At 42.4% G+C, this 14,591-nt stretch overlaps 4 protein-coding genes across 9 annotated transcripts; 3 read left to right on the top strand and 1 right to left on the bottom strand.

The window, feature by feature from the left end:
• Window positions 1-227: 227 nt before the first annotated feature.
• Window positions 228-3,963, top strand: rhbdl2 (rhomboid, veinlet-like 2 (Drosophila)). Of its 5 annotated transcripts, none has more exons than XM_088387148.1 (9): window positions 228-394; window positions 611-779; window positions 1,141-1,382; window positions 2,010-2,158; window positions 2,349-2,461; window positions 2,530-2,630; window positions 2,967-3,027; window positions 3,117-3,178; window positions 3,666-3,963. In XM_088387148.1, coding segments are annotated over exons 2-9 (912 nt in total). In that variant the 5' UTR covers window positions 228-394; window positions 611-778; the 3' UTR covers window positions 3,849-3,963. The 5 variants fall into 5 exon arrangements, with proteins under 5 accessions (XP_088243274.1, XP_088243275.1, XP_088243272.1 ...); XM_088387149.1 differs by having other exon boundaries at window positions 232-437; XM_088387146.1 differs by having other exon boundaries at window positions 232-482.
• A 143-nt stretch (window positions 3,964-4,106) lies between these two features.
• Window positions 4,107-7,099, top strand: LOC148392328 (gap junction alpha-9 protein-like). Its single transcript, XM_088387145.1, has 2 exons — window positions 4,107-4,666; window positions 5,018-7,099. The coding sequence occupies exons 1-2, from the start codon at window positions 4,521-4,523 to the stop codon at window positions 5,838-5,840; spliced, it is 969 nt and encodes a 322-aa protein (XP_088243271.1). The 5' UTR covers window positions 4,107-4,520; the 3' UTR covers window positions 5,841-7,099.
• Window positions 5,936-7,766, bottom strand: mycbp (MYC binding protein). Of its 2 annotated transcripts, XM_088387152.1 has the most exons (6): window positions 7,635-7,766; window positions 7,364-7,504; window positions 7,027-7,099; window positions 6,773-6,821; window positions 6,568-6,697; window positions 5,936-6,434 (listed from the first exon to the last, which is right to left on the bottom strand). In XM_088387152.1, the coding sequence occupies exons 2-6, from the start codon at window positions 7,376-7,378 to the stop codon at window positions 6,387-6,389; spliced, it is 315 nt and encodes a 104-aa protein (XP_088243278.1). In that variant the 5' UTR covers window positions 7,379-7,504; window positions 7,635-7,766; the 3' UTR covers window positions 5,936-6,386. The 2 variants fall into 2 exon arrangements, with proteins under 2 accessions (XP_088243278.1, XP_088243277.1); XM_088387151.1 differs by lacking the exon at window positions 7,635-7,766 and having other exon boundaries at window positions 7,364-7,628.
• Window positions 7,767-7,940: 174 nt separating this feature from the next.
• On the top strand, window positions 7,941-12,195 carry rragca (Ras-related GTP binding Ca). Its single transcript, XM_088387144.1, has 7 exons — window positions 7,941-8,804; window positions 9,966-10,169; window positions 10,248-10,447; window positions 10,850-10,964; window positions 11,040-11,182; window positions 11,272-11,420; window positions 11,571-12,195. The coding sequence occupies exons 1-7, from the start codon at window positions 8,622-8,624 to the stop codon at window positions 11,726-11,728; spliced, it is 1,152 nt and encodes a 383-aa protein (XP_088243270.1). The 5' UTR covers window positions 7,941-8,621; the 3' UTR covers window positions 11,729-12,195.
• The last annotated feature ends 2,396 nt before the right edge of the window (window positions 12,196-14,591 follow it).

Raw genomic sequence — 14,591 nt, 5'->3', positions numbered from 1 at the left:
GCAGTTGAGTACAGAGTGAATGATTCAAAATTCTAAACTTTTATTAAAACAGTACGTTCATTATTACTTTTCAAGTTAAGTACAGTTTCTGATGAGAGTCCAGTAATTTACTCAAAAGTACAGAATAATGTTTGCTTAAAACAAGAGTATTACATTATACGGACTTTAGCGCCTCTGTGTGGTATACTAACGCAATAACACCTCCCTTGTGCTGAATAGACAGTGTACTACGTCCATAAAAATCAGGCTGGATTCACATGACCCAGTGCCAGTGGCCCTAGTAATTTACTGCTTATATTTTTTTAAAATTGTTATGAATGTTAGGGCAAATCAAGCTTAGCCGTCTCGTTCGAGTTTACGGGCGTGGCATGCAGGGAGAGGCGGGAGCTAACAGGTAGGTGGACTCAGGTAGCTAACAGAAGCTGACAGGTAAGCAGGTAAGCTAGCCGCCCTCCTCCTCCTGGACAACTTGGAACTCTGCGGTAAGACGGTCAAATATTCCGAATTACGTGCGTCTTTGTTTGTTTAGTCGCTGGGAGGAAGGAAGGGGAAAAATCTCAGGGGACTATAATTATCTTCAAGCCATTTTTCTCCCCTCCTACTCTTCCAGTTTTTATTCGAGACGAGAGACGACGACGCCGGCTAGCAACAGAAGCTGCACACAAATGAAACAAATCTAAAAACTGTCGAAACTAAACAACGGACGAGCTGCTCTTCATCGATTCTAACCAAGCACCGGGTCGACAGTTTGTTTGGCTCGCCTCCCGGTCAAGTTTGAAGTGAGTTTGCAAACTTAAATTACGCTCCTTTCTGTCGCTTAATAACGCAAAGATGAGCGGCATGATCTCTGTGTGTGTGGAAAAAAAAAACATTTAGTTCCGTGCATGCTTGATCTGCCTTGAGGAGGGAGCGCAATGACATTTAACTGGACATTTGATTAGGTACACCCGCTGAGTTTAAACCAGTGTTTCTAAGTGTTTATTTAGCCAAGGCCCATTTTTTATATTTCAAAAAAATAAACAAATTCAATGATCACCATTTATATCAACTGCACATACAGTTGAAAATATAAATAAATAATTTTTGTGCAACGCCACACTGGTTGTGTGTCACTGAATGTATGTTTTTCCGCCGCAGCAGTGGCGATGGGCGATGTGGACCTGGAGCAACAGGAGCCGTTCCCCGTGGAGCGGCAAGAGCAGAAACAGGACTCCGAGGCCAGAGACGATCTCCCAGACGGGAGGCGGAAGTTGGGATGCTGCGATAAGTTCCAGCAGAGCATCTCCAGGTGGATGCTTCCAGAAGACTCCCGCAGCACCTACCTGCAGAGGGCCAACTGCTGCCCACCGCCCATCTTCATCATCACCATCAGTGTTGTAGAGGTATGACATCCGCTTGGGCCATCTTGAATACACATTTTGGACTTCAAGCATCACTTCCTTCCTTTTTTGTGGTTCATGATTCATCACATGAGCTCAAAGGAGAATAGGAACATCCCTAAAAAACATGTCCACTTGAAAGACTGTTGCAATGCGTAAATCTTTTGCGGGATGGTGAACGCTTTAAATATAAATCTCGTGACATCAGACTGTGGCAACACCCAGTTGAAGGCACCAATCAATTCGTGTTCAAGCTAAAAACTAAGGATGACAAAAAAGTCAGAAATACGGGAGTAATGAGTAAGGGTGGTCATTTATGGGGAAGTCATAATCTTAAGAGGAGAATGAGTAATATGCACAAAGAAATTTAATAATGAATAGGCTATTGGAGAAAATTAATGAAGGAGTGAAAATAATTTGACATGAAACAAAGTTCTAGACAAAAATAAAATTTAAAGAATGAAGGATTAATCCAAAAAGCGTCAGACTCTGGTATAGTCGGATTTTTAATGATTATTACAGATGTTAGTCAGTGCAGGAAGTAGCAGTGATAAACCCCAACCCCTCAAAATAAACAAATCCATAATAAAAATAATGGTCACGGTGAATTTAACGGCATTTTGTCTCCAGCTGTGCATGTTCATCTACTACGCCGTGTGGAAGCCTCAGAAGCAGTGGGTGACTTTGGATGAAGGCATCTGGAACAGCCGCCTCACCTACCGGGCCGAGTACAGGCAGGAAGCATGGCGCTTTCTCTCCTACATGTTTGTCCACGCTGGGTGAGTGCGGCTGAACTTCGTGGGAAAGACAAAGAAAACAAACGCCATATGTTTTCATGATCGCATTACAAGCTGCTTTAGCTTTGAAGTCTCACATTCGACCACCTCAACTGGAACTAAAATGCCTCACATAGCTTTTGGATAAGGAAAAGTTAGTTCAAACTACTAACGGTGCCTGAATTCCATCAAGTGTGGAGCACATCGTGGGCAACTTGTTCATGCAACTGCTGCTGGGCATCCCCTTGGAGCTGGTCCACAAAGGCTTTGAAGTGGGAATGGTTTACCTGGCCGGAGTCTTGGCAGGTGAGGAGCGCTCTCGACGGGAACGTTCAAAGATCATTTTTAACACGTTTGCATTGTCTTACATCCAGGCTCACTGGCGAGCTCCATCTTTGATCCTCTCAGTGCCCTGGTGGGGGCTTCCGGGGGGGTCTACGCCCTCATCGGAGGCTACTTTATGAATGCTGTGGTGGTGAGGCTCCTTATGTACTACCGTTGTAATTGTTTACAAGCACAAAATAGTAATTTTGTTAAGCAAAAACAAATCACAATTGTTAAAAAATGAAGTTACAATTGTGATTTATTTTATGACATTACAGGAAGGGACAAAAATTGAACAAAGAAAGTTGTAATTGTACCCTAATACATTATTGTGATGAAATAAGGTTTAATTTTCTCAGAATGAGTTTGTAATAATTCAAGAAAAAAAAATATTGTAAAGTTGCAATATAAGACAAATAAGATTTAAAAAAATCATTTTCAGGAGTCAAATTGTATATAGTACATTTTTTTACTTTTCTTGTTGCAGAATTTCCGAGAGATGATCCCGCTGCTCGGTGTGTTTCGCATCCTTGTCATCGTGCTGATTGGTAGGCAGACATCTTTTATTTTAATTGACACTTTTTTTAAAAAAGAAAAAATTCTATTCAACTATTGAGATGTATGCTATATGTTGCAGTGGGCGTGGACTTTGGCTTCGCCTTTTACAGAAGATTTGCTGGCGACGAGGGAGGTATGAAGGTACGTGCGCCTGCTTGCTGTGTCCTCACTAGAAATCCAACTTGCTTGCCTCCAGCGTGCCACATAAGATCAGAGGTGCTTCATTTGCTTTTTCTCGTAGTCCATCAGCTGATCGTGTTATAACTTGATTCTTGCTTCTTGTAGCTTCAAACCCTGCCACAAAAAATAGCTAACTTTACTTAAAGTAAAGTAACTTGCTGACTCAGTAACGAACCAACCTACTAACTTTACTACTAACATGCCTGCCCACTATCTGACTAAAAATAAACTAGTAACCAACCAACTAACTAGCTAGCTATCCCAGTAACAACAACTGTTCTGACCGATAGCTAGGCTACCAAGTAGTAATCAGTACCCGATTAGGCAACAAATTGATTACCAACTATTATCTAGCTTACTAACCAGCAGGTAACTAACTAATGCTTCAATGATTTATTGTAAAAGGCGTGTAAGAGAAGTTTAACCCAGAATTTCCTGTGATGGCCAGGTGTCGTTCGTGGCTCATTTTGGGGGCATCGTTGCGGGCATGACTGTGGGATACGTGTTCTTTAGCGATTACAACAAGAAGCTGCTGAAGGACCCTCGCTTCTGGATGTGTATCGTGGGCTACCTGGTATTCTTCCTCTTTGCAGTGATCTTCAATATTTTTATTTCGCCCGCGCCGTCCTAGCATAGCCAGTCAATATTTGTTAGTTTCAGTTTTCGCCTATAGTTCTGCAAAGTTTTTCATTGTATTTTATTGTCATTTAATGCATGTTGTCATATTAAAAACATGTCCGTTTTCAGTTTGTCTATATTGTTATGACTATTTTAGTTTAGTTTAGTTTTAGTATTAACCACTTAGTAGCTAAAAGTAAATATAAAAGCAAGTTGAAAAGCTTAATGTTTACTTATTAACGCTCATTCAGTGTTACGATAGTCGCATGTGAAAGAAGAAGTGGTCTTCGCAGGTTCTAGTGGCCTTTGAAACACCATTGATCCTTTTAACATAACAATGCGCTATAGATTGAACCAGGCCTGTGTGGACAGTAATATATTGACGAGGATGCCCACAGTCTCACTTTTTCCTCGTATGACACATGCCCATTCAGTGTTAAGTCATGTTATTTACATGCGTTTGCTCAATAGGTGTGTGATCGTACATGGTCGCCAACTTGGCATGTACGTCTTAAGCAGACGGGCTTTGGTGTGATGATCAATATTTGATGTTTCCAAACAGTCCCTCCCTGCAGAGATTGACGTCAATAAAGCCGTGACCTAAATGCACATTTCGCGGACTTCCTGTGGAATTGATGTTGTTGCCGCGCTTCCCTGAACAACAGCTTTATACCGCATTAGCTCGATGAACGATGGGGATCGCTCAGAAGGCGAGGTGATCCCAACCCATTTGTTAGTTCACTTTTGTTTTGCTGCACTGTTTTTTTGCGGGGAAGACCGCATGACCCACGGAGATTTAAGTCACCATCGGCAATCTGTCCACGCCGGAAGGTAAACAACTTATTATTACAACATTACAAATGTGCAAAATTTGAGGTTTTTATTTGTTAAGTTGAAGCGAAATGGACCATGAATGTGGTTGTACTATTTTCTTGTACATGAAAACATGAATTGACTTAATTTGGAATTAATTGTTTTATACTCAATTTACTTTTCTAACATGTCTTAACTATAACTACTCTTAACTTCTAACTTGAACAACTATCAAAATAAGCTTAATACTTAGTACTATATAATCCTCAACATTGTTTTGAAATGATTAAGTTTTTTGAATTTTACTTAATTTGTATCAATGTTTTGCCAGTTGCAGAATTCAGATTCACCCAACTTGTACTTTTACAGTCACAATGGCAAGATGGACGACTGGAACGTTCTGGGTGGCATCTTGGAGGAGCTACACGCGCACTCTACAATGGTGGGAAAAATGTGGCTGACGCTGCTGCTCGTGTTTCGAATGTTGGTGCTGGGTGTAGCGGCCGAGGATGTCTGGACTGACGAGCAAGACCACTTTGCGTGCAATACGCAGCAGCCGGGCTGCCGCAATGCCTGCTACGATCTGGCCTTTCCCGTGTCACTCGTGCGTTTCTGGGTGCTGCAGGTGGTCTCCGTGGCGTCCCCCTCACTGGTCTACGCCGGCCATACTCTCTACAGGCTTCGGGCTCTGAAAAAAGCGCGGCGTCTCAGGAAGGTCTCGCTCAGGAGACGGCTGGAGGAAGCGGAGTCGGATGAATCCAAGCAGCGAATTGAGCTGGCGCTGAAGCGGCTTGAGCGTGGGAGGTGTAACAAGGCACCCCTCAGGGGGGCGCTCCTGTGCACCTACGTGGCCCACGTGCTCACACGCTCCGCCGTAGAGGTGGCCTTCATGGCCGGGCAGTATCTTCTGTATGGCATGTGGCTGTACCCGCTGTTCAAATGTCAGTGTTACCCTTGTCCCGACACCATCGACTGCTACGTGTCCAAGCCTACGGAGAAGAGCATCTTCATGGTCTTCATGCAGTTCATGGCCGCGCTGTCCCTCATCCTCAACGTCCTGGAGATCCTAAACCTGGCCTCCAAGGTCGTGAGGAAGGACATCAGTCTTGTTACAGAGAGGCAGCAAGAAAGCGCCTTGGCTATGGCGGAGCTCAGTTCCGCCAAAGCGGGGCAATTCGTCGATAATTCATGACTTCAACTCTAAGTCGCAAGGTTAGTCCGGTAACCCTCAATAATGTTCTAGAAATTTGTTTTATTCTTTTAAATAATCAACGGTAAACCACTGGGTAGCATTTGCAAAATATTTTTTAATCATTCAAATAAACTCAAACGTGACAAAACTCACCTGCTACTAATGTGTGCATTTAAATCAAACACAACAAAAATATACAGGAGTTACTGTGTCTAGACATCGTACAAGTATCATACTGAAATGGCTTTCGTTTTGATGTTTCCTCTGCAGTGTTTTGATTGATTTCTACACAATTACAATCAGTTTAACGTGACAAGACTAAGTGAAGATGTCACGTTACAACCTCAATATACATCTGAGCAGCAATTATGAACATAAAAGTTGTAGGTATGGTTACGTGTCAGTAAATATATTCTTAGCTGTCCTCTTCATGTGAATTTTAGATGACGTGTGGTGATAGGAAAAAGGCACTTTTTTTTTTTTAAAGTCGCACTAACCAAACAAAATTTAAAGCAGTCAAACACATCCCTGGAGTTGAGCTGAAGTCTATTCCGCAACAGCAGGCTCTTCGGGTGGCGGCTCATGGTGTTCAAGCTAGAGGAAGGGGACATTAGGTTAACTACTAGAAAATACAATGTAAAACTATGGAATGTATCACTCACTTAATTTTTTATTTTTGAAAGGAGGGGAAAAAAAACTGGAAGACCGGGCAAATGATGACACTCACTCTGGCTTTGAGGTCGAGGTTCTCTTCCTCCAGACGGGCACACCTTTGCCTCAGGTCCACCACTTCCTGCTGCAGAGCCTCTGTGTCAGATTCTGTAAGGCCGGGTGTGCCAAGATGCTGCTTGACAAATCTGGACAGTTTGGGTTTAAGGTATCCAACTTTATTCTGAACACGGATATTTAATTTATTTTAGCAATGAGGATACTCCAGAGCGTTGGTAGGCTTTTCTGGTTGCTCATACAGCGCTACTAAAACTGAAATAGAGACACAAAGGTGCTAATTAAAATGTGGACAACATATGCACCATTCCTCATAGTGGCTGTTGATTTCCTTCATTATACATATTGGCCAGTAAGGTCTACTTGTACCGTTTTATTGAATCATGGTTTTTATTTTTCTACAGCCATTAAAATAATGTACTGTCAATTAATTTTGTGTTATCAATTATAGTTATCTTACCACTGGTCAGACTGTCAACAACACCAGCTTTCTCCAAGTATCTCCGAAACTGCTCTCTCTTGTGGTCTGGAGCCTGCAGAAATAGTTATTTTAATTGAATGCATACATTTCAGCGAAAACGAAACAGACGCGCGTTTCACCATGAAACAAAACGTTGGCATCACATAAATTCACAAATGTTTGTGTCTTTTTGCGGTCAAACGAAGGTAATCACTTTCTTGCAACAAGTGCAGGTGCGCGACAAACTCTTAATTGCAAACATTAACCCGTACGATGTGAGCGTACTTATTAAAAATAAGTCCTTGACAACTGTTTGAATAAAACAAATTAAACTTACCTTATAATGCGACATGTTGACAAAAAGATTGTCGAACGCTATAAACACAAATACGGTGTCTTTGTTGTTTTGTTTTTGTCTTGCTTGGTAACGAAGCTCTTCGCCGCAGTTTAACGCTGGTTTGGAGTCAGCGATGACAACCTCCGACACACACCGGAAATAGAATTTAAAAAAAAAAATCAATTTCCTAATTTGATTTCTTTTTTGTTTGTTTGTGGTGTCTTTTTCTATATATTATAATGGTGACAAAAACATCTACGTATAATCCTACCTATGTTTTTAAATTCTTGTAGTGTCGTGTTCAAGACGTCCCCGATGTTCGACTTGATTCTCACTTTGAAACGCTGTTGTGTCGTCACACTAATTTGCTTTATCATCAGTATAAATGTCGGCGGCGTGCGTTGTTTTAAGTCTTTATGATTATTTGGTTCTAAAACGAATAATGCCAACACAATACTCGACGTCTGGGACTGACGTTTTACGCTACTAGTCTGTCATGATTCCAGTCGTTTCAAATCGTTGTATTGTCTCAATTATTATTTGGAAAAGCTGATGGTCATAGAAACACCATATGTGCTGCCAAATGTTTTTAATTTGAGAATATTTTGTATTGTATTGTATTTCATATTGTGAATTTACTCAACTTTTTCTTTGCTGGTAGAAAAAAGTTATTATTTCCGATATTTTTGAGAGTCATGGAACGTCTCGGGTGTTGTCATCTGTCGATGCCACTCAACATTGCCTACTATTTTAGGGTATGTTTTGTATCAGAACATAATTGTTCCATGTTTATAAAATAATGATGAAATGATGAATATTCTTCAAGGTAAGAAAATGACAACAAGTGTGGAAGAATACTTCTTTTGAGGTTTGCTTGCCAGGTCACGAAACAAGTCAGGTGACGGCGACGAGTACTTCTTGAAATGACAAGTACTCTGGGCCAATCGCATTTCGAATCCGTGGTCGATCATCCAATCAGAATTAAGAAGGGCGGGATGAAATGCATTATTTTTTTAAGACCGAGGAAATCCGAAGGAAACGTGTGGGTCTGAGTACTGTGTACGCCAGTCAAATGGAGCATTAATGGCCCAGTAGTCGCACTTTTTTGCGGCTACACGAGGTGAATCCCGTGGGTAAAATCACGGGCCTGGTGGTCGACAAGTGAAGGTTGGCGCGTGGCCCGGGAGGAGGAGGCGGAGGGGGTGATATCAGTGGGATACCACCCGAGGGACAAGGCGACCGTCGCTTTTGGTCCAAAATGTCGATCCAATACGAGGTGGAGCAGCTTGCGGGTAGCTACGGGGTGGCCGACTCGTTCCCCAAAGACTTCGGCTACGGGGACGAAGAGGCGGACATCGAGGACAGCCCGGCGCCGTCCGACAGCAAGCCGAGAATCCTGCTCATGGGGCTGAGGAGAAGTGGCAAGTCATCCATACAGAAGGTGTGTTAGCCGACAGCTAGCTTCGTGATAACATGGAGCTAAGTATTGCATGCAGTAAAAGTACAGTACTATTAGCAGATAGCCCCAAATGCTGAGCTAAATAATCGTCTCCTAGTCGAAAGTGAGCCTGTAAATTATTAACTAGTCTTCCCGAGACTCCTAATGCATCTCTCTGATTATGTGGACATAACGTCCTGTGACTTTTTAAATGGTATCCAACAGTGTCCCCGCGGGCCTGAGCACAGCAAAACAACCATCTCCCCTTTCCTGTAAGCTAGTGATTCAGGTAGTTTTGACAAAATTCTAATTTGCTTTTCAAGTGTTGCCACTATGAGCGACATTAAATACAGTACAGTAGTGTATTAGGCCCAAGGGTTCGTCAGAAACAAGCTCGTTATTGTAAGCCATTCTAACACGCTGCATAGTTTGAACTTTAATTAACAGTGTTAACATACTCTATCATTAAAAATTTCTCTGATAAATTGTTTGAAAAAAGCTTCAATGATAAAATGCAAATTTACTTGAAAGTTAAGTGTAACTGGATCTTATTAAAGCAGAGGTACCTGGCGATTTATTGTGGCAACAAATCTCCAAAAGAGCTGAGGCTTACTCTTTAGGCGATGTGCTAATTTCACTTATCGCTTGTTTGATGCACAGCTGCTATTTTGAAGAAAGGTTGTAGTTTAGTTAGGACAGTGTTTTTAAATCCCACCCAATAAATAATTGGGCCACTGCCACTATTCCAGGAAATATGTTAGAATGTTATATTTTTTTAATGGCCTTTATGTCGCATTCGTGACTTGACTGATGTGTCTTTGAATAACAAATGAAAGTGGCTTGTTGAATTTTCATATTGGTGGTCAAATTTAGCACTCATACAGTGGTGGGCACGCAATTTCTTTGCGCTAATCAGCTTTGAGTAGGCCCAGCAAACATGTGATGTGGCTTTTTGCTGCTTCACCGCCCCTGTGACTTGAAGAGCTCACGCAGCGCTGCCAACATTTTGTTTTGTTTTGTTTTGTTCTTCTGGATGTGAGATGACAGTGCTGATTGTGGGATTACTTAATGTTGTTTCCCCTTCACATCTTGCCTTAAGGTTTCAAAGTGAAGCTTTCAAATTTGAGGCAGAAGGTAAAAAAAAGGTCAACTGTTATTTTTCAGGTGGTGTTCCACAAAATGTCACCTAACGAGACATTGTTCCTGGAGAGCACCAATAAAATCTACAAGGACGACATCTCCAGCAGCTCCTTCGTCAACTTCCAGATCTGGGACTTCCCGGGCCAAGTGGACTTCTTCGACCCCACCTTTGACTACGAGATGATCTTCAGGGGAACTGGAGCCCTCATATTTGTGATCGACGCTCAGGTGAAGCACGAGGCATTGTGCTCATCAGGAACACCTCGGAGACCATGTCTGAAAGTGCAGGATTGCTCATATGCGTAGGACGACTACGTGGAGGCCCTGGGGCGACTCCACCTGACCGTGTCGCGGGCGTACCGGGTCAACCCGGAGATCAACTTCGAGGTGTTCATCCACAAGGTGGACGGCCTTTCGGACGACCACAAGATCGAGACCCAGCGGGACATTCACCAGAGGGCCAATGACGACCTGGCCGACGCCAGCCTGGAGAAGCTTCATCTTAGGTATGCCGCCTTTATTGCTAGACAAATAAAGATGGAATTATATCTCAAAAAGAAAACTTAAACAGCTATACAATCTATACCCCAAAGGAGGGTTGTAGTGGCATCTAGCTGCCACAAGATGGCAGCAAAGTAAACTAAATCAGAGAGAACCATAAAGCACCAATGCCTTGCATCATCAACTGTTTTGGCGTTATATCATTCAACAAAGCAACCACCTTCTCGTTATCAGTATTAGCTAACATCCTAGCCCAAACATGCTAGCACAAACTGACACGATGTCACCCAGTAATTTGACACGTCTCTGTGACATACCACTTGTTCCTTCGAATGGAAAACAAGTCGATGCCAGGAGTGATCTTTTAGCGCCACGTATTAACAGTCAACCCCTTTTTCGTGGCTTAGCTTCTACTTGACGAGCATCTACGACCACTCCATCTTCGAGGCCTTCAGCAAGGTGGTGCAGAAGCTCATCCCGCAGCTGCCCACGCTGGAGAACCTGCTCAACATCTTCATTTCTGTGAGAGCACGTTTGCTATGTCGCTTGCCCTTTGTCGCTACTTCGCTGGAAATTCCCGTTTTCCTTGCCTTGTAGAATTCCGGGATCGAGAAGGCCTTCCTGTTCGATGTGGTGAGCAAGATCTACATCGCCACCGACAGCTCCCCCGTGGACATGCAGTCGTACGAGCTGTGCTGCGACATGATCGATGTGGTCATTGACGTTTCCTGCATCTACGGGTGAGCCAGATTCTTGCGTCAGGCCGCCAAAGCAATCCATTATTGATAGTCTATCTTTTTTTTTTTCTTTTTCCCCGACGACGGTGCAGTCTGAGAGAGGACGGCAGCGGCAGCGCTTATGACAAGGAGTCCATGGCCATCATCAAGCTCAACAACACCACTGTGCTCTACCTGAAGGAGGTCACCAAGTTCTTGGCGCTCGTATGCATCCTGAGGGAAGAAAGCTTCGAGCGCAAAGGTAAAACACCTCCCGCGTTGAGTAATGAGACCAATGGCGGACCTCTGAGTGCTCTAAACTGCTCTCAATCGAACACAAATAAATGAACTCAATGTCCAAATGTTCCAATTTGAATCCAGTTTTCTGTCTCTTTTGCTTTTCTCTCGTCAGGCTTGATCGACTACAACTTCCACTGTTTTCGCAAGGCCATCCACGAAGTATTCGAGGTGGGCGTGTCGGCGCAGCGTCCGCTCGGGACGCTGCCCATGGGCTCGCCGGTGCGCGGCAAGGCCATGGCGCTCAACGGCACGCCGCGCAACACTGTCTAAGGTGCTTGATGCCCGCAAAAGACGCTAAGGAGCAGGCCAAACGTGGCCAAAGGAAGAGATGAAGGCTCACGCGGACAGGCGGGCCTAAAATGGCCACCCGCAGAGGACAAGGACTTCTTTCTTTGGCGTGTAAAGATGAATAACCCACGAGAGGGACCAATGGTCGCTGCGTCGGCAGGATTGCGATGCGGCCACTTATTGAGGAAATAAAAAAATAAATACCGAAGGTAAGGCATGCAGGAAAGACGGCCTTGCCAAAGCAGCACGAGCACCTCGCACCTGAGTCGCACACGTCACTTCCTGTGACTGCACGCGTCCATAGAGCGCACTCGAAAGGGATTGATTGATTGATTGATTGATTGTATGTATGCTTGCGTGTGTCCGTGTGTGAATGCACGTGTGAATGTGCGTTTGTGTGTCGGGTTGAGCCAATGACACTTCTCAATAAAGACATCAAATTCAATGCACGCAATCGAGTATGATTGTCATTGGTAAACACAACCCATAAAAATGTGCTCTGGTGCACAATTACAGAATTGTATACTCAACTATTCACATTTTTTTTTATCATAAATATTTTTACTATGGGAGTAGCTAAGCTTAATATTTTTTTATGGAAAACACTGGTGATTTATCAGCCTTTTCAAGAGATCCTATGATTTTTACTTCCTGAATTTACCTTAAAACAATGCATGGCGCCATAGGACTGTTTGACGTCTTCCCTGCCTTAATAGTGTGTATCATTATACTAAAAAAACATGTTTGTAAATTTAGAAGCACACGTTTAATGTATTCTTCTTATTTACTTAATTTCTTTAGAAAAACACAGCCTCGCTTTCATCCTCTCGCACTCAAACGGGTGCTAATTTCAGCTAAATTATACGTCCGCATGCAGCCAGACCATGCCAGGGGGATAGAAAGTGTGACATTGGAGGAGAGATGGAGACATTGATGAGGTGAGGATGATCACAATGGTGATGGTACACAATTCTATCACCAGGATTTGTTAGTTCAAAGGTCATCCTGTATAGGGAGGGGGGTTGAACTCTTTCTCCAAGAGATGTATCCTGACTGTCTTGGATGTTCCCCTTGTCTAACACGTAATATAATAATAATAATAATAATAATAATAAACTAAAAGAGAGATTGCTTATCCTCTTGTTATTTGGTGAAATTTAAGTCTATTCACTGTTTTTGTGCTAAGAAACAAAAAAACTATTACTCTGTCGCCATCTAGCGGAATTCTGTTGTTAGGTTTCATTATTATTTCATATATTTATGAACCAAATGAGCTTGATAAATGCCCAATATAAGTTTGATAGTTTTAAGTGCTAGTTCAACTATTTCTTTACGCACGTATAATGCAACGTCAGTTTGTGCTGATTTAACCCAATATGCAAGCGGAAAGGTTTTCTCCAAGCACGTAATATAATAATAATAATAATAATAATAATAAACTAAAAGAGAGATTGTTTATCCTCTTATTTGGTGAAATTTAAGTCTATTCACTGTTTTTGTGCTCAGAAACAAAAAAACTATTACTCTGTCGCCATCTAGCGGAATTCTGTTGTTAGGTTTCATTATTATTTCATATATTTATGAACCAAATGATCTTGATAAATGCCCAATGTAAGTTTGATAGTTTTAAGTGCTAGTTCAACTATTTCTTTACGCACGTATAATGCAACGTCAGTTTGTGCTGATTTAACCCAATATGCAAGCGGAAAGGTTTTCTCCAAGCTAACGGCTAACTTTATTGCATGACAGGACGCGCCGTTATGCAACAGTGGGGAGATTATGCTTCTCTTTGGGTAATTTTTATTTTATAACACAGTAGTTTTTAAATAACGTGTATGCACATACACGCCGAAATATTGTTATCCAATATATGTACTGCAATTTCACATTAGATCGCTGGTTTGAAATGTACTTTTATTATTATTATTATTATTATTTTAATAAACATTTATGTTAAAACTTGTCTGGTGTTTTATTCCTTGTTTTTATGTTTTTTGGGCATGAAAACAAAAATCTGACATTATATGACTATGTATCTGTTTTTTACATTGTGTAGTATGTGTTGGTGTCCCCCGAAATAAAGAGCATGTAGTCAAATACACATTCTTGACACGCACAAAAAAATGCATAAAGTTATTTGGTACACATGAAAATGGTGGTATACCTAATGGAGTGTCCGAGTGACGTCACAGATCAACCAGCACTTTTCACTTTCAGTTAAGCTTTGGCCATGATGTTTCCCTAATGAAGTGGCCTGTGATTAGGTACACCTGAAAATGGTGGTGTACCTAATGGAGTGTCTGAGTGACGTCACACTTCAACCAGCCAATCAGAAAGTGGGGGTGAGGGCGGGTGTGGCACTTTTCACTTTCAGTTAAGCTTTGACCATGAATTTTCCCTAATGAAGTGGCCTGTGATTAGTCAAAGTCAAAGTCAGCTTTATTGTCAATTTCTCCACATGCCAAAGACACCGAAATTTCGTTCCCCCCTATCCCACGGTGACAAGACATGGCTCACAACTGGTACATCTGAAAATGGCGGTGTACCTAATGGAGTGTCCGAGTGATGTCACAGATCAAACAGCCAATCAGAAAGTGGGGGTGAGGGCGGGTGTGGCACTTTTCACTTTCAGTTAAACTAGGGGTGTTGAACTCCAGTCCTCGGGGGGCCGCGTTCCAATATGTTTTCCAAGTTACCCTCGTTAAACACACCTGAGTGAAAAGATCAGTTCATTTTCACGTTCTGCAGGAGCCTAACTTTTGACACAGGTGCACTTAACGAGGGAATTTTTTTTAGGGTGGCTGTGTTTTGTTCTTATCCAAGTGAACATACAGTATAATATAAG

This window comes from Syngnathus floridae, chromosome 10 (assembly GCF_059516105.1).
Source record: "Syngnathus floridae isolate MCC-2025c chromosome 10, RoL_Sflo_1.0, whole genome shotgun sequence".
Lineage (NCBI taxonomy): Eukaryota > Metazoa > Chordata > Actinopteri > Syngnathiformes > Syngnathidae > Syngnathus > Syngnathus floridae.
The sequence above is the reverse complement of the archived record's forward strand: the minus strand, read 5'-3'. Positions and strand labels throughout refer to the sequence as shown.